The sequence below is a fragment of the Oxyura jamaicensis genome, chromosome 28, assembly GCF_011077185.1.
Source record: "Oxyura jamaicensis isolate SHBP4307 breed ruddy duck chromosome 28, BPBGC_Ojam_1.0, whole genome shotgun sequence".
Taxonomy (NCBI): Eukaryota; Metazoa; Chordata; class Aves; order Anseriformes; family Anatidae; genus Oxyura; species Oxyura jamaicensis.
Window position 1 is genome coordinate 3,394,885 of NC_048920.1, and position 18,523 is coordinate 3,413,407.

The following is an 18,523-nucleotide window of genomic DNA, read 5'->3' on the forward strand; positions in this document are numbered from 1 at the left end:
CTTTTTTTTTTTTTTTTTTTTTTTTTTTTTTTTTTTTTTTTTTAGTGAGTAGAATGCCCAATTGAGGCACACAGACATTGGCACTGGTTACTCACTGTGCACAAGGATGTATAAACTGCCCCCATCGCTCCTAATACACTTGAAAATATTTCCTTTAAAAGGAGAATATTTGTGGCTCTGGGCTCAGTTTTGTGCATCTGAGATCCCTGACATTAGGAAATATTGATATTAGGAAACATGAGGCAATTCTCGCTAAGATGATTTCTTTCTAAGATGCAGTTTCATCTCTGAAGGTGGAATATCTTCTGAAATATGCAACCTGTATTATGTTGGAGATTTCACAAGATGACCCTATTGTTTTCCTCAACTTGAAACCTCCCACAGTCAATTATTTTTAGGAAGTTTTGCAAAAGGCCATTCCAAGTGTGCTCTAATGCAGAAGATTCTTTCAGAAAGCTAAAATACCGGGAGGTATCAGCACCCTACAGTGCTATCTGCTATTTGGTGTGTCCAGGATACAGTTCATATATTCAGGACACCATGCATTTACAGTGTGTGTTTGCTATGTTTCAGTATGAAGCATGACCAAATGCAGGCACAATTACACCTATTGTCTCCAGTAAGAATCTCATTTATTTACCCCTTAGCTGACTTGCACTTCCCATGGGAACATCCTCCAAAAGGCAGACTCCTTCATCTCCCCATAGCTTATGTCTTTAACATACAGAAATGAGCCATAGATCCTAAGCCCCTTAATGGATTTTATAGGTGTATATCAGCACTTGAGAGTATAACAATGATCTACTCCAAATAGTAAAGCTATCTGCCAAAACAGAGGTGTGATTTATATAAATCAGCATTCTCCTTTAGAAAGAGGACACTGAAAGAAAAATGCAAATTCCTGCTCGTGGACCCTTTGTATCGACAACATGCTTCCAATGGCAGCACCTAGATCTTGTCCGAGCAGCTAAATTATTTAATCTAACTGAAGAGCTCTAAAATTACTTTTCTGGAGTCACTAAAAGTGTTCCTTTGAGGCTAATCTTCTAAAGCAGGCACACAACTTGTCAAGCAACAAGGAACAAAGTGGCAATTTGGCAGAAGACAAAAGGCCATGCATGGAATGGGACCAATTGCAACAACCTATTTTAATCAAGGCGAGCAGAGATGAGAACTCCCAACAGTCACTACTCCTGTCCCAGTGGACTATGAGATGTTTTGTCATATGCTGAAGCGTGAGATGTGTATTCCTTCCCACATGACAGTTAGCTCCCTTGGTGCCCTTAACAGGAAAATTGATACTCACGGACAATGCACTGGTTCCCTCCGGGCAGCGTCTTCCAGCCAGGGCAGCAGTAGGAGTGGAACCTCGAGCCACAGACATTGGGTCTGAAAATTAAAAACAATTTTTTCTCTGTTTCTGTACAGTGCCATTGGATATTCAGCACTTATTATCTCTGTATGAGAACAGTTGAATAGTCTCTTGCATGACATTTCTCTGCCAAACTCCATTCCCTCACTCTGAGATTAAACAAGCCATGTTTAATTCCCACCAAATGGAGTCAACATACATTACTTTAATAACTGACTCCTGACCTCCCTGTGCAGAAAGCCCCAATTAGGTACGCATTTGAGTGAAGGGAACTGAGGGCACATATGACTGCCATCACTTCAGCTATAATGTGCTGTGCTAGGATCATGGAGCTCAGAGCTCAAGCTGCACAGAAGGAGCTCTTACTGAAAACCACTGGCATCATAGAATTATAAAATGGCCTGGGTTGGACGGGACATCAAGGATCATCTAGTTCCACCCCCCCCGCCATAGGCAGGGATGCCACCCACTAGATCCGGTTGCTCAGGGCCTCATCCAGCCTGGCCTTGAACACCTCCAGAGATGGGGCATCCACAACCTCTCTGGGCAATCTGTTGCAGTGCCTCACCACCCTCTGAGTGAAAAATTTCCTTCTAAGGAAGGGAAGAAATCTTCTAAGGAAGATGAGCTTCCTGCTGATCTGATGGCTTGCATGAAATGTACAGTTGTCACCTCCTTGTGTCCAAGACAAGTGCCTCCTCCAAACTGAGAGACACAAAGGAGACTCTGCAGGAGCTGCCTGAAGTCCGTCAGGCTGTCCGGAGAGGTCAAGCCTATGTGGCTAATCATCTCCACACTCATTATCATGTGAAATAAATGTCTCTTTGCACATTCTTCTGTAAACTGCTCATTGTGAAGGGTTCTGTTTGCTGCAACCACAGCAGCTGACACCAGATCCACTCCTACATCTCTGAGCTGCCAGACAAAAATAGAGCCCCAAAGGCTTAGAGTGACCCTCTTAGGACTATGGAGGGGTGAGGAACTGAGGCACAGCCACTTCTACCATTATACTAAGCCAGAGCATGTGTGTAGGCTCCCAGTATATGAATGGGGCCATATCCACAAAGTTAGACACAGCCAGTTGGAGACCTGCATTTCCACATAGGAACAGGAAGACCTAAACACCAGACAACCCTAGAAATCATAGGTTACTGAGTATTTTGATAACCTGAACAGGGCAAGGGCATCTGTTCCTTGTGTACATATCTCATCAGCCCTGTGTATGTTAGATAAAGTCCCACTCTTCCTTTCTGAGTGGCAAAGTTATGCACATTCCAAACAGTCAATCAGACAGGCCGGACATAGTTTTCTTCATCTTCTTTTTCTTCCTTTTTTTTTTTTTTTTTTTTTTTGTCAGTTTAATCAATGTCATGCACCAAAGAAGGCTAGAAATTCAACCCAAGCATATAATTCAGCAAGGCATTTACAACATGTTGTGCCATGCTACACATCCATAAATGAAATAACAGACTTCCAAAGAAAATTTCCCAAAAGAAAACACAAAAGCCACAAACCCATGTGATACCCATAGTCTTGTGACATTGTCAAGTGTGGAGTTGTGAGAACGCAGCCCCTTGCAGAGATGCTAGGGCTCAACCAAAGGATCAAACATGGGGGATGGCAGTAGAGAGGTAAGTGTAGACAGTGTTCAAACCTTGGCTGGATGCTGGCCAGCAATCGTCCAATGTCTTGTGCAGTACCTGAGGGATCACATCTTTTAGAGAAGCATGAGAATTTGAACTAAAATAAAGAGTGAAAGATACACTTTGGTAGTTTTCCAGTTTGCAGTAATCCTCATTATTAAAATGGCTTTATTCAGGGTCTGAGTTTATCGAGCTTTTACTTTCAGGCATTGGATCTTGTTATATCTTTGACTGCTGGACTGAGCAGTCTCTTCCCCAATACACCAATGTAGGCTCTATCACCCTTTCATTTTCTCTCTGACAAGGGAAAGAAAATACCAAACTAGTTTATCAGGATCCATGGACCCAACTTTATATCATTTTCTATTCATTATGCTATCCTCATTCTAATTTTTATTGATTACATTTTATGTCAACCACTTCAGCAGTTTGCTTGGTGCAGGTTATTGACAATCCGTAACTATCACCATCAGTGCACAGAGAGGGTGGCTTTATGTGAATGAATCAGATTAGGAAGTTTCTGCTATGTATTTTGGGATGTTTCTGAAACACCAGAGTTTCCATCTGAGCATTAGGAAACACTTCATCACGGTGTGGGCGACTGAGCACTGGGCAGGATGTGGAGTCTCCCTCCTTGGAGATCTTCAAAAGCTATCTGGACATGGTCCAGGGCAACCTGCTTGAGCAGGGGAGGTCCCTTCCCATCTCAGACGTTCTGTAAGTCTATGTTCACATTTCGTTGAGAAATACACTTCCACAACTACGTGCATATCTCAGCTAGTGGTAGAAATATCTCTAGCTATATGGCTACCCAGCATGGGAACAAATGTATGGATATAGCAGACTGGAACAGAAAAATAATATCTGATTAAAAAAACAAACAAACAAAAACAAACAAACAAACAAACAAAAACTTATACAAAAGCATTGGCTGCTTTTTTGTTTTTTATTTTTATTCTGAAAATATGACCATTTTCTTCAGCTAGATCAGCAAATTCATTTTCCACAGAACAGACTCTTTTTATTTCCCTGGTGGTTTCTAACACCTCTGCTACTGGTTTGTGTTGCTGCAGATGGCAGCTGTGAGGAAATCACACCTGGGAACAAGCCCTTTACAGAGCCCTAGTTGAGAGCTGCCTTCACCCTGGGTATTCCTGGGACTGGTACTTTCAGACGGGAATCAGAGCATCTACATTAAAAGCCAGAAAACAAGGCTTTCTTGGCTCATGTTTCATCATTCTAGCAAACTGAAAAACTGAACCCCCACCGCCCATCAAAACCAAACTGCTGCTAAACTCTTACGTAATTTGTATATTCTTTGGCTACACCTAGAAGAAAAAAAAGAAAAGAAAGAAAGAAAAAAAAAAGAAAAGAAAAAATAAGTGACCTTTATAGATGAAAGGATTTCAAGATCTAAAACAATCTGAGCATCTGCTTCCACCTCCCAGGGAGGTCAGAGTACCTCACACACCAATATATTCTTTGAAGTGACTCAGTGAAGAGCCATAGAAAAAAAATGAAATTCCAAAAATGTTTTTTGGGAAAAAAAAAATAATTAGGAGCTCAATATCACCAATCACCTTGCAGGAACAACTCTAATAAAACAATACCTCTCTAGCTGTTTCTGAACAAGTTAAGCATCTCAAACATTAGTTTCTGGTCGGATCTAGTTTGTTCTCACAAAGCGCCCCCCCCCGCCCCCCCTTTTTTTCTGGTGTTTATTAAGCCGCCTGCAGAGCATGACCCAGCTGAATACAGACCTCCATTCTCTTCTCCTTGTACCCTTAAAAATAGGACACTGCTCCTGATGTGAATTTAGCTGTCAAAATGGACCCTCTGGTAGGTATTCTGCCACCAGCAAGGAAAACGTGTAAAACAGTTACTGTCTCATCTTCCCCTCATTCATTTAAAGCAGCATCCCAAACATTGCCTGTGCCCTTGTAGGAACTGTTCTAACCATGGATGTCTTAATTTCCCTCCCATGCCATGATGTGCCTACTGCAGAACTTGTCTTGCTTGTTCTTCCTCAAATAACGAGGTGCCTGGGATAGTAGGTGTGCCATCAGTCTATGTTTTCCTGAACTTCCTTTTGCTTCTGCCTCAAAGTTTTGCCTAAGTGGTGGGGATTTTTTTGAATATTTTCTTCCTCTGGTTTCCATTCTCAAGGTTCTGCAGTGAGCCAAGAATGGGAAGGCAGAGGGTGCTGGGTTGGCTGTGCACCTTGGGCACAACAGCCAATATCAGAAGCACTCTGTAGAGTCCCTTTGCCAGATTCCAGTCTGTATTTTGGCAAGAACTTGCAGTGGTTTAGGGCAACAGACTCCTGGCTGGGAGAGACTGGTGGATCCTAGAATACCCTGAATAAGCTGCCTAGGCATCCACAAGTTTTTCACCTCTGGCATGACTGCAGTTGATGCACAGGAGTTACACAGAAGACATGTAGCAATTGTGAAGCAGACATACAACATGCATTCAGAAAACACACAGCAAACATAAAGTAGACCCAGCAGATATACACTGGATGCACTGCAGACATAACAGAAACATAGTGGATGTACAGCAGTCACAATGATGATGTGCAGCACACACCCAGCAAATCCAGAGCACAGCAGACAGAAAACAGAGACCCAGCAGGACATGTACAGCAGATGTGCAGCAGACATGCAGCAGATATGCAGCAGATGTGTAGCAGATACGCTGCAGGTGTCTCTTTCCAAGTGGAAGAAATATAATCTTTGTACAGGGAAAATGGAACTGGGCAGAGTTTACAATAACGACAAAACCACTGAGCTGGCCTAAGAGTAAACTCTAAGGAACCCTCTACTTAACATTGTTATTTCCATGTAAAAGCAATCTTAGCTTCTGCTTTCCATGGTGACTAGAAGACCTCTGAGCAGCACAAACATTGAATGACTTTGGTCAATGAAGGGTACTGCTTTCCTTCCCTGTTCTAGTTTTCCCAGAGCACGCAATGACCTGTGCAGAAACTGTGGCAACTCTTTTTCTACTTGTGCTGCATTTGCCCAGTGCTCTGTGGAGCCTCCTTCACCAAACCTTCCAACACAGAATCTAGACCTCTGCTACACCACCGTCAGATTTCGTGCTACGGTCAAAGGTGGAGAGTAAATATTCTGGCTTAAAACGGGCTTCCTTTTCCAAGAGTCTGGGCATCTGTTTCTTCTCCTGTGACTAGCAGATAAAAGGAGAACTTGAATACAGAACAGATTCAGTTGCCTTGGATTTAAGTACCCTGCAGGTGGGGGTACATCCTGGGCTACAGTTCCTGATTGCATTAGGTTGGATAAAATACAAAGCTAGCTAGTACTGCCACTGATACTCATACATTACATCACGCATACATCATTAACTCAGAAGATAAAGTTTACTCTGAGCAGATGGGGGCCCTATAAAGCCTGTGTTTCAGATCTCAGGTACCCAGCATACAGAACAGACAGATGATTTTTTTATTTTTATTTTTTTGATATAGGACTCTCTAGTATTATAGGTAAATTACCTAATAGGTAAATTACCTAGATGGTGAATGAAATTAGATTCCAAAACAAGACCTCAATAAGGAGAATTGTGTTTTGTAAGAAAAAAAAATATATTCAGCAAAGCTGTGACAAAAACAATTGTGGAAATAAATAGCAGTTATCTTGATCCTGGAAAATACATGCTGGAAGCAAATGCTCTTATCAGCAAGAAGGTATAGATAAAAGGCATGTCATTTAGTTGTTAAACAGAAAAGAGCAACCACGCGTCATGGTGAAGTGCTCCAAGGAATGGAAAGGTGAAAGCTAGAGGAAAATTCATTCAAGTTCAGTAAACTTGCCACAACATTCTGATGATTAGTGGTCATCAAGATCTGCAGACATTTCGGAGTCCTAAATTAAAAATGAAGAGACTTTTTACTTGTATTCACAGTCAGCTTTATCTTCTTGCTAGCCAGCAGTAGGAGGTGGTCTTATACAGACATGATGCAGTCCTGAAGAGGCATGGTTATAATGCTGAGACTGTGCTTATACTCTTATGACTTTTCCTTTGAGTATTAGAACCACAGAAGTAAGAGAGTGTGTGCAGAAGAGTCTGAAAAGACCACAGATACTAAAGACATTTTTTTTAAATGAAAATGAATATGGACAAAAGAATAATGCTAAGAAAGGACAGAAGGAAAAGCAATGGTGGCCATTGTGTCTTCTTTGTCCACTTTAAATAAACAATAGAATTACAGAGATAAGCAGAGACAAAGTAAGCATGAATTTCAATTGATGGCACTAAATCCTGCCTGCTGGCAGGGACTACATTTGAGAACTGGGAGATGCCAAAAAAAAAAGAAAAGAAAAGAAAAAAGAAAACACTTCAGTAGAACAGAACTACAGGCATGAAATGTGAAAATGCAGGGCTGTTAGTAAGACAAGCCTTTCTCCCAGATCCACAATGGAGTCTAAAGCATAAGCAAGCACTGGGAGACAGACCACACCACAAACTTGCCCACAGGCTCAGGGTGCCAGTCTGCTGGTGGGGACAGAACACAAGTGGAATCTGGTTGTTCCTGTAAGCAGCCTGGGAAATACAGCCTGAAGCACTGAATTGTTGCCTACTAGCTGAGCAAGCAGCCCGAATGGGCTCGGTCTGCCAGTTATTGTCAGATGTCTACTGTGACCCCAGCAGAAATGTTCTCATTGTTAAAGGTAGAAGAGGGCAGACAGCACAGCATGTGACGTTTGGGCTAAGAATGTTTTGCAGACAGATGCTAGACAAAAACTAAGTGAAGTTACCCTGAGCTTCCTGCTTAACCACGTTATGTTGTAACATATATTATTATGTTATGCTTAACCCCTATGTCCTCAATACATGGATATGTACACGGATATTTGCCCAGTCCTCCAGCCGTGGGAAAAGGAATACCCAGCTAGAGAGAAGTCTCTGAGTCTTCTTCAGAAAACTCTGCACAGTCACCGAAGGGCGGCTTTCTGTAATAACTGCAGTGCCCTGCAAGTAGCACTTCTCCTGCCAACCAGCAAGACCCACAGCTAATGAAGCCTTGGCTACGTGTAGCGCGTGCTTTCCAGAAAACAGGCACTGCAGCCCAGGATTTGTCCCCCCTGTCATGGTTAATCGGTGTGCTTCGGTTGTCACTGGCTTTCAGAAGTGTTATTTCCATTCCTTAAATTAGAGGAAGATAGAAGTGAATGAAAATCAGTGTACTGCCAGGGCTGGAGTAATTCTCAGAGGTGCTCTGGTCTGCACAGGGTTATTCCCTGGCTGCTCAAACGTTTTCCTTCTCACTGGCCTCATCCTCTCTCCAGGCAAATGAAAGATAATTTCAACCAGTGTAGGCAGTTATGAAAGACTTGTTACCTGCCCTGCTGCCCTGCACTCACTGTCTATAGCATTAACGACATCATCTCCGTGGATGATAATGGATCAATCCTGACTGCCCACTCAGACCCTTGGGAACTACAGAAAGTGGTGCTGCATTTCCATCAGCATAACTGCACAGGTCTCCTTTAGCAAGTTAAAGACTTCCTGGAGAAAGGTTATGGTAAAATGAAAGCAGAACCTGGTCTGCAGTATCCATATTTTCCCACATCTTAACCTAACTCCTTCCCATGTTGCTGCAGAGCTATACCCACCCACTCTGAGATGGTTTTCACTTGTCCTTTACCCTCTTCAGTCCACAGAGCCTTCACAGGAAAGCAAAATATTAGTCCCTTTGTCTTGTTTGCCACACTGCTGTCAGTTGCTTGGCACTATATCAGCATTTTTAAATACTCTTAGAAGGCAGCTTTCCAAGGTGGGAGACTTCAGATCTCTCCAAACAGCAGGATATAGATCTAAGATAAAGCTGAATAGACTCATAGTGTGTCTGAGGAAACAAAGGCCCTTACACATTCAGCTCTCCAGGGTCAGGTCATGAACCATGTTCTCACTTCAAGAGCAGCCAGTCTCCTCCTGTTCCAAGGACAGCAGAGAGAAAGCAGGAGCTAAGGAGGGCTTGCAGGGGTCCAAAATTCACACACACTCAATATGAGAAAAACCCCCAAATAGCCTTTGCTCAAGTGGACAAAGGTCTGCTGGTAAATAGGCCAACAACCTGGGGAAATAAGTACTGATAGGACCCGAAGGATTCATTCAGGAAGAATTCACTACAGCTGATCACTTTGGGCCAACTTCCTGATGGAAAAGCCCTTTGACCACTGACTGAGCTTCCTTAGCACCATCCCTGAGCTGTGACCTTGGAACTATTCTGCTCCGGTGCACACTCAGTGGCCCAGCAAATGGTTCTCCCAGCTTGTTGGTTACTTTGTGTATGGATGGAAAAGATTGGGCTGGGAAACTGCTACCAGAACATAGGGACCCTTTGCCTTATCTATCAGTCCTCTGTTTCCCTCTTTGATACAGCCTAAGGCTTCTTCCTGCTGGGTGGAAACAGATTTTCAGTGCTGTAGCCGTCTCATGACAACTACTTTCCAATATATTCTCTGCTCAGTGGAAAAAGGAGTCTGAGCTAAAAGGGTCCGGCTGGGATATGCACTGAGCAAATGACTTTCTGCACTGTTTTGAGTCTCCTGGTGAGGACAGAGATGCCAACACTTTACATCTCTTGCAAGTTTTCTTTGCTCTCCCTAGTGCAATAAGAACATGTGGAGGATACCGAGTAGGTGCATTCAGAAATTAGTACATTTTGTAATGTACTTGTAATGGCTTTTGTAAACTTTGTTAATAAGGTAAGACTTAATAAGACTTTGTTGATAAAAGTATGGCTTACACTTTTACTACATCCCACATGTAAGTCAGGTGAGTGACCAAAGACAAATGATTTCTTCTCTGTTTCAAATAAAACAGTAAAGCATTCAGTAAAAAACACTCTCCTGCCCTGCCGAAGTACAACTGCGCAGGATAGTATTAGGGCTGGAGCCTGGTGTTTTATGGAAGGGTGAACAGCAACTTCCCCAGACATCCCATTGGGTCTACACCTGGTGGTTTCAGAGTGAGGAGCAGCACAACTTCACTATCCAGCCACAAACCTAATGATCACGAGATAAAAGACCTCCTCTATGATACTGGCCCTCAAAATGGGAAGGATAGAATATGGTCACAAGAATACAACCAAATGCAGACCTCGAACCTTAAAGGGAGTGACTGGAGGAAGACAAGAAGTCAATAGATTATTTTCTAGACATTCTGGATACACAGTACACACACATTTCTGTGTAAAAGCTTTGCTGTTACAGATATTCATTTGGCAAATGCCAGGTGAAAAGGTAGCATTGCTCCTCAGCAACTGCTGACTACCTGCAGCTATCTGTAAAAGAGATCATCTGAACTCCTAACCAATGCAAAATAAGCTGGTTTTGTTCAGAGCATCTACAACAGCCAATGGAGTCATGCTGAGACCCTGATAATGGTGAAATCCCCGTTCAACAGCATCCTAGCTGGCCAGCAGGACCAGGTCTATTTCCCTGTCTTCTAGCTCATACTGAGGATGCACCTAGAATACTGTTCTAGAGAGATATGGAGAACCTGGAGAGGGGCATCCTTGGACTAGAAGTTGATGACCTTTGTAACTGCTTCAAATTGTCCTTCTTGCAAAGTGCTTAGCTACTTCTTTTCTCCAAGTGCTGAACATAGCCCTCAAAGTCTCTGACTCATGGTTTGTTTTCAAAATGACTGCCTCTCATGTCAGTGTGGAATTAAACATTTTAGTGACTTATTTGCATGCATCTTGAACTCTCACTTCCATGATATTTTGGGCTTATTTATCTTGGGTACTAGTGATCTGATAAACATCTTGTAAGGATTCATGGAACTGATCTCTAAAATGAAGTCTGAATTCTCAAATTCCCACTTATCAATCTCCAGACTCTGCTTATCAGCTCCGTAGAAAGACCCTGCTAGATAGCAGTTTAATTTCACAAGATATGACTAAAGCCTGTTCCTATTTGTAAGCACAGCCATATGGCATCTGTCAAGGGTCCATATAGTGCAATACCTATTCTCAAACAGTGGCCAAAAATGGATGCACGCAGAACATTATGAGAAGTGTAAATATAGGTAATTATTCCCCCCCAGTATTGCCCTCAATTCTACCCATTTTCAGGTCAAGGATGTTCTGGGATCAATGTAATTTCTATGAATTTACTAGTCTTTGGCAAATGTCTTTTCTATGAACTTCTCTAGTCTCTCCTTAATCTTTTGTTCACTTGTGGTTGGTGCCATAGTTTCCTTTGAAAAATCAGAGCTCCCTGGTTATATTAAAAGCATGAAAATTAAACAAACAGATACCCTTACAGATCTTTTGCCTTTACGCAGCATAAAATTCACATGCTTAAACTTAAATGTCTTAAAGATCTCACTGGGGATGAGTATCTGCATGAAGGTCAAATAGGAGCTTTTCACCCATCTTTAACTGGGCAGAAGTTGGAAAGTGAGCGTAACTTCTAACTACACTACCATAAAGATTGGGGTGTTCTAGTAAGACATTTTCAATGCAGGGAAAAAAGGGTGGGACAGCCTGCCACCAAAGCCATGGGAGTCAAGACATCAATGAACGGTGTTTCAGGTGAGTTACTATCCCAGGCTTCCCTTTCTAGAGACAAAAACAAGGGAGATAAGGTCCAGTGATAACCTTCCTCCAGGTCCTGGAGGAAATGCTGTCTGAGCAAATGAGTGGTTTCCCTAGCAGAGATGACCTAGGTGAACAGGAGATTCCTGAGACATTCCTCACCCTCATCTGCCAGTCTCTGAGGTCCAATGCTTACTTCCAGAAATGTTCTTTATTTTATTTTTTATATATTTTTTCCCAATGGAGTTTTTTGAAAGGCAAGAAGCTGTCATTTGCCACTACTGGCAAATGTCCCATTCCTCCCCCAGTGAAGATCTGCTCTTACACCCACTTTTGGGTGTTTAGCTTCCATAATTTGCTCTGGCTCCATGGGAATTATATTCTCCAATTATACCATTCCTAGTACATGCAGATGAAACTGTGCTAAATACACCCTCTCCTGCTAGAGCACAATCTCCTAATTTTAGGATCTCATTAAGTTTGCTCAGTCTTAGTTTTCCTTCTGTTCTTTTCTCTGTATTCTCTGTGTATCTTGAGAGACATGTAAATCCATTTGGGGGTGAAGCAATTCTGACATCTTACATGGGATGAATGAAGGCGCCTTAGCGTTACAAGAAGGAGGTTTTGCTGATAGTTACTGCCTTTCCTGTTCCTTGTTTTATTTTTTTTTTAATGTCTTTCAAGTTTCAGATAAGGAATATTAGGAGTTGGACTCAATGGTCCTTGTGGGTCCCTTCCAACTCGGGATAGTCTATGATATTCTGATTTATGGGGAAATCAAACTATTCAGCAACAACAGAGATTTGTCCAATTCTCAAAGCACCAATGCTTATTCAGTTTTAGGAATGTACATTGACACTTATGCTGCTTTAGATTTCCCCAAACCATTTAGTGTTACCCTTTGCTGTAAATTCACCAACTCAGTGACAATTTAGCTAGTTCCAGAATAGTCAGGAGTTTTGATTTGATACTGCAGCAAAAAGGTGTGTCTGCTATCCACAGAAGACATATTTTAGGGATGAGACATGGAAAATCTTTTTAGATTATTTGCCATTGCAGCTTATTCTCTTATCATGAAGTTCATGCCTGTGCTAAGTCAAATAAGATTAATTTGTATGAACATCACCACTACATTCTCAGTCTGAGAGGACTGAAGCATGTGGCTTTTCCAGGGAAGATGATCTTGCCTCTCTACCCAAGCTGGATTTTTTTTTTCCCCTATTATTGAATATTCTTCTTGGTTTTGATCTTAGCCTGATTTTTTGTTAGGCTCCAGGGACTATCTCACACAATAAGTGGGGAACACCATTGCAGGAATCAGTCACCCTTAGTCTCAGTGGAGATCACTAGGGCGACAATAATTACTGCCAAATGTGACAGTGGTTTTTGTCCATGTATCTTGCCATCCACAGGGATCTGGGATTGAGTCATGGTGTGAGAACAGATTTTAAACAATGTTGACTTTTGGATCGCTGGCCTGTAGAGGAGCATATTCGTGTCCCTCTATTTCTTGTATAAATGTATTGCAATTTCTTTCAGTGGTTTATCAGCTTTACAGTTCTAGGACCGGGCTATCTGTATATTTCTGCGTACTTCCCCAGGCTTATTCGTGCTTTTGCATGGATAGTTTGCTAAGTAATTTGCAAACAAGAAAGTAGAGCAATACCAAACTTCTCTGCAACAGGGTGATAAACATGGACCAAGACAGCAAGACAGCAAAGGCAGGCAAATGACCACATGTGGGACTTACTCAAATAGGGGATTATCATATTGGCAACAGAAACGTTCTTCTCTGATCTCAAAGTCCCAGACTTGTGATGTTTCTCACAATTCTGCTACCAGACCCTTTGCTTTCCTGTCTCATGGACCTGCCCCTACTTCAGTCCCTAAAACCTCAGTCCCACTACCCAAAAAGTGATGTGAACTGGCACATAGCTTCCTCCTGAGCAAACAGGCTCCCCAGGGCAGTGGGCACAACACCAAGTCTGGTCACACAGGGACTCTGGACACACACACACAGAGGGAAAACTGGGCTGAGGATGTTGCCTGGCTGCCACTGAGGTGAGTAGCTCACATCAGAATAAATCCTTATGCTTACAACAAATTTCTGCCCAAGCTTAGGTGACCCCAGCGATGTGAAGCAGACTGCAGGATACACCCATTCTTGGAACAACTATAATGTTGCACACATGCACGGTCATCATGCACTGATGTATTTATGAGCTGCATTTTGGCCGTTTCTGGTATATATAAGTAACCTCAACTGAGTCACTGCAACAGCAGATCAGGAAGAGGGAATTTTACCAGAGTCCCCATACACCAGTGGTGTCAGTTAAGGGCTGGCTCCTCTGTGTTATTCGTTAGCAGGTATTTCCTCTTGAGACCTATGAGCTTAAATACACAGGATATACAGAGGAGAGAAAAGGCACTTTGAGAGAGAACCATGCTCATATTAATACACATCTGTTTTCTTTTTACCTTACTTAGAACTAGAGAATACAAGGTTAATTTTGCTTATGAAATAATTACATCAAAAATTGCTCCCTCTCCCCTGCCAAAAAACCTTAAGTCTCAATTTTTCTTTAAAATGTTATCTCAGTTGTGGACCAGGAAAGGGACAAACTGAGCCAAAACGAAAGATTTTTTTTTTTTTTAATTGAGTTATCTTAGGCTGTCAAAACCTTTCCTTTGGTTGTTGGCACTTCTATTTTGATGTAAATGTTCTAACATTAAAATATATATATATTAATAGTAGTCATCTCATTTATTTAAAGAGCACTATGGTTAGATACCAATTGTGCTGTATTTTCAGTACAAGCCAGGCTATCCAAGACTTTCAGGAATCTTTTATGTTTCAGAAAGACAACCTTGTCTCAGTATCAGGTTTATCAAAAATATGAATAGAAATTAAAAAAAAAAAAAAATAAAGATGCGTGATTATTTTTCAGTTTCATAAAACCTAAAGAAGAAAAATGCAAGAAAAGCCTGTTGAAGACTGTATGTGTTTTGGATTCAGTCTATTTTGCTTAATGCCAAGTTCAAGACCACTAATGTTTACAATATTTTTTAAGCAATGTGTGTCTATAAAACCTTTTGTTATATATCTTTTCTTTGTCAGTAAGTCTATTATTTCCCTTTATTCAGATCTTCATGCATTTGGTATGAATGATGGTAAGGAAAGTCTTCTCTTATTTGAGTATATTTATGTTTAAATCCTATATATCAGCAAGGAACCACAGGGAAGACTTTCCATTGAAAGAAACTAAAAAAGCAATTGATTTCCAGGAACTGCATAACTCTTTAATTTGGAAAGCAGTTACCAACTCTTCCATCTTTTTTTCCCCCTTAAAACTCTGAAACAAATTAAACTTCAAATCCATTTCTTAAAAATTCCAAACAAACCCCTATAACCTATTAAACTCCATGGCAGACAATCTTTTTGCCATGCCAACACTTGCCTTTATGTTTCCTGCCAGTAACAAGAAAAACCAGCCTAGACAAGAAGTCCAAGATCAACTATTTAATAATATAAATTAAGACAAGGAAAATTTAGGAATGAGAGTCCTAAGTCAGAAGTCTCCAGCTGTTGCCTTAATTTTGTTGCTTCTGTTGATTGTAGTACTTGAACTTCAGCTTTATGACTAAATCTCCAAGTTTACATGTGTGAAGTACAACAAATCCAAGTGCAAGGTGCTGCACCTGGGTCAGGGCAATCCCAGGCATGAGCACGGACTGGGAGAAGAACTCATTGAGAGCAGCCCTGCAGAGAAGGACTTGGGGGATGAAAAGCTCAACATGAGCCAGCAGTGGGTGCCTGGAGCCCAGAAGGCCAAGTACATCCTGGGCTGCATCCACAGAGGAGTGGGCAGCAGGTGGAGGGAGGGGATTGTCCCCCTCTGCTCTGCCCTTGTGAGGCCCCACCTGGAGTGCTGCATCCAGGTCTGGGGCCCTCAGCAAGAGAAGGATGTGGCTATATTAGAGCGAGTCCAGAGGAGGGCCACAAAGATCATCAGAGGCCTGGAGCATCCCTCCTATGAAGGCAGGCTGAGAGAGCTAAGGATGTTCAGCCTGAAGAAGGGAAGGCTACAGGCTGACTATGTTGCAGCTTTTCAATACTTAGAGGGATCTTATAAAAAAGATGGAGAGCAACTTTTTGCTCAGTCGGACAATGACAGGACAAGAAGGGATGGTTTTAAACTGAAAGTGGGGGGATTTAGATTGGATGTAAGGACGAAATTCATCCCTCAGAGGGTGGTGAGGCACTGGAACAGGTTGTCCAGAGATGTTTTGGATGCCCCATCCTGGAGATGAGGCCCTGGGCAACCTGATCTTTGGGGGGGTTGCATCCCAGCCCATGGCAGTGAGGTTGGAACTAGATGTCCACTTAAGGTTTCAGTAGGCCTTGGAGCCCAAAGACCCACATTCTCCCTGTGGCACGAGTATGGTAGGAGAAGGCAAGAAAACCTTGCTAGAGTCTAGCCCTGCTCTTCCCTGTCATGTTCGTTCTCATCGTATGGTCTGAATTTTGGGGTAGACGTGTGTGCTGCCTGGAGTTGGACTCAATTATCCTTACAGGTCCCTTCCAACTCAGGATATTCTATGATTCTATGATTAAGTGGAAATGTCCCAAAACAGAATCCTTGAAGTTGGAGAGTCCTAAGGGCATGCACTTCAAGGCCTTGTAAGAAAAACAGCATTTGAAGTGCGGGCAACCATAAGCAGCCCAGTTCTTCTCAGGCAATGATTTTTACTAAGTACTATAGTCCTGCTGTTTCTCTTCAGGTGCACATGTGTAGTTTCTGCCTGTCAGTGGAGCTGGTTACATACCCCACAAGTTTTCTTTTTAAAGTATTTAGATTGCCTTGGTTCAGGGTCTTTTTCACAATCTCCCCACAAAATAAGTGTGAGGCTGGTTGCCTAAACTGAAAAATTAAATTAAGAAATGGGACATTTTAGCTTCCAGTGGCTTTTAGAAGCACCTTGGTTCTTTCCCTAAAAAAGATTTCATTATCAAGGGAATTTTTCACAACTTTGAAGTCAATAAATTGATTTTTTTTTTTTTAAGGAGTCAAGCTGAGCTTCTGCATTGAAAGGACTTTGACAATGGCACTTTGGGAAAACCACTACCTCTCACTAAACTTACAGTAGCAGCTGGGATGGTAACACTGCAGGAAAGATTTGCTTAAGCTTTATTCCTTTTAATGAAATAAAAAACATATAAAAAAATAAAAGTTATCCTTGACCTTATCAGAGGCAGAATCAGGCCCTGAATCATAAAACTTCTGGTGAAACTAGTTTTGATTTGGGCATCAACTCTTTTTAAAGGCATATTTACAATAAGCCTAAAGAGAGTGTGGAGAAAATTACAATTGCTGCTGGTGAAAAAAAAAACAACCTGTTGTTTGTCATGCAGAGCATCTGTATATGGAAACATAAATCCCAGAGACTGATACTGCTGCTAAGTAATTAGGAGAGTTAATAATCTGCATTTACAGGAACAGCAAACACCAGGAAACACATGGGACTTGAAAGTGGTTTTGCTGTGCTCTGCTTCTACCAGGACTTCAGGCCGATGCAAACTGACTGGTTTTACCTCTGAATGGGACAGCCCTGTCCTCTCCCCATTCCTGGCTTCTCACTCCAGTGCTGCATCATCCTTTCCACAAGCACTCAGGCAGCAATCCAGGTCAGAAAAGCATTTCAGGAAAGCAGTGCCAACACTAACACAAGGGCGTAAGTGGTGCAAGGGTAAGATCCCATCACACAGGGACAAAAAGGCTGATAATAGCTAATAATTACTGTACTAAGATGCTTGCTGAACTGCAACGCCAGGAATCAAGTCATTAAAATGATACTGGAAATAATCTTCCTCTATGCACATCTCAGAGTGAATTGGAAAAGTGGTGAAGCTAGTCTCTGCTGTGCCCAAGCTTCCCTTGACAATAAACATCATCACAGTGTCAGCTCCAATTTAAATTGGTGCTATACAACCCAAAACCATAGCCCATAGCTTTCCCTCTCCACTGTACCTGACCTTCCAAGCTTACGGATGCACAGGAAGTTTATCTACATCCCAGCAATTCTTCCTGTCCTTTGCAGTCACAGTGTGCCCTTCCTCTCCATTCCCCAACGTCAAGTGGAAATTAAGTTGTCAGAAATCTATGACAGAGCAGCTTGTGAACTCACATTTGCTATATCTGACAAATCATTTAGACATTTCTCCGTCTTTTTGCATAAATCATAGCAACGGAAGAGGTATGATGTATGCCCGTCTTTCCCAAACATTATCTCATCTATCTTCTCAATTGCAGTGGCCATTTGCTAATTAATGGGCTTGACATAATTAGTTCTGTTTAAAGTCAAACTATAGCTGAGCTTTTATTCTGACTTGAAAAAAACAGACAGCCATGAACTTACAGGAAATCATACTGCCAGCAAACAGCTCAGCTGGCTGCAGACTAATCATCTTTTCTTTCCCCTTTGTTAAACACATTCTTTCTCTTGGAAACTGTTCAATAGTTCATTAAACTAATAATCCCATTCAAATCCTGCCTCATAAATGGGTTTGTCAGCACTGTTTCTTTCAGGAGACAGTCATTTTAAATTGCCTCTACTTTAATGGGTTTAAGGTTAGATTAAATCATGGCTTTAGCTGTGACTTATTGCTCCGCATTACTTTATTATTTGTAAAGGCATTGGTGAATAACATGCTCATTTATTTTGCATTTTTTTCATGCTTTGCATTTATATCATACTTTCTCTTTACTAAGGAAGGCTGGGCTGGGAACGGAGTTCCAATTAACGTTATCCAACAGAACCATATACAATCTTTCCTCCTACATTGCTGATGATGCCTCTTTTTACCAAAAAGACCTCACTGATTTGCTTACTAACAATATATCTATAACTATCCTCATACAATATATCTATAACTATCCT

The 18,523-nt window shown here is 41.7% G+C and overlaps 1 protein-coding gene across 5 annotated transcripts in view; it reads right to left on the reverse strand.

Annotated features, from left to right (window-relative positions):
- Positions 1 to 18,523, reverse strand: part of FBN3 (fibrillin 3) — a 116,238-nt gene that overhangs the window by 90,275 nt on the left and 7,440 nt on the right. For all 5 annotated transcript variants that reach the window (XM_035348300.1, XM_035348298.1, XM_035348301.1 and 2 more), the window contains one exon: positions 1,307 to 1,389. In XM_035348300.1, coding sequence (XP_035204191.1) covers positions 1,307 to 1,389 — 83 coding nt within the window. The remainder of the gene's footprint in view (positions 1 to 1,306; positions 1,390 to 18,523) is intronic.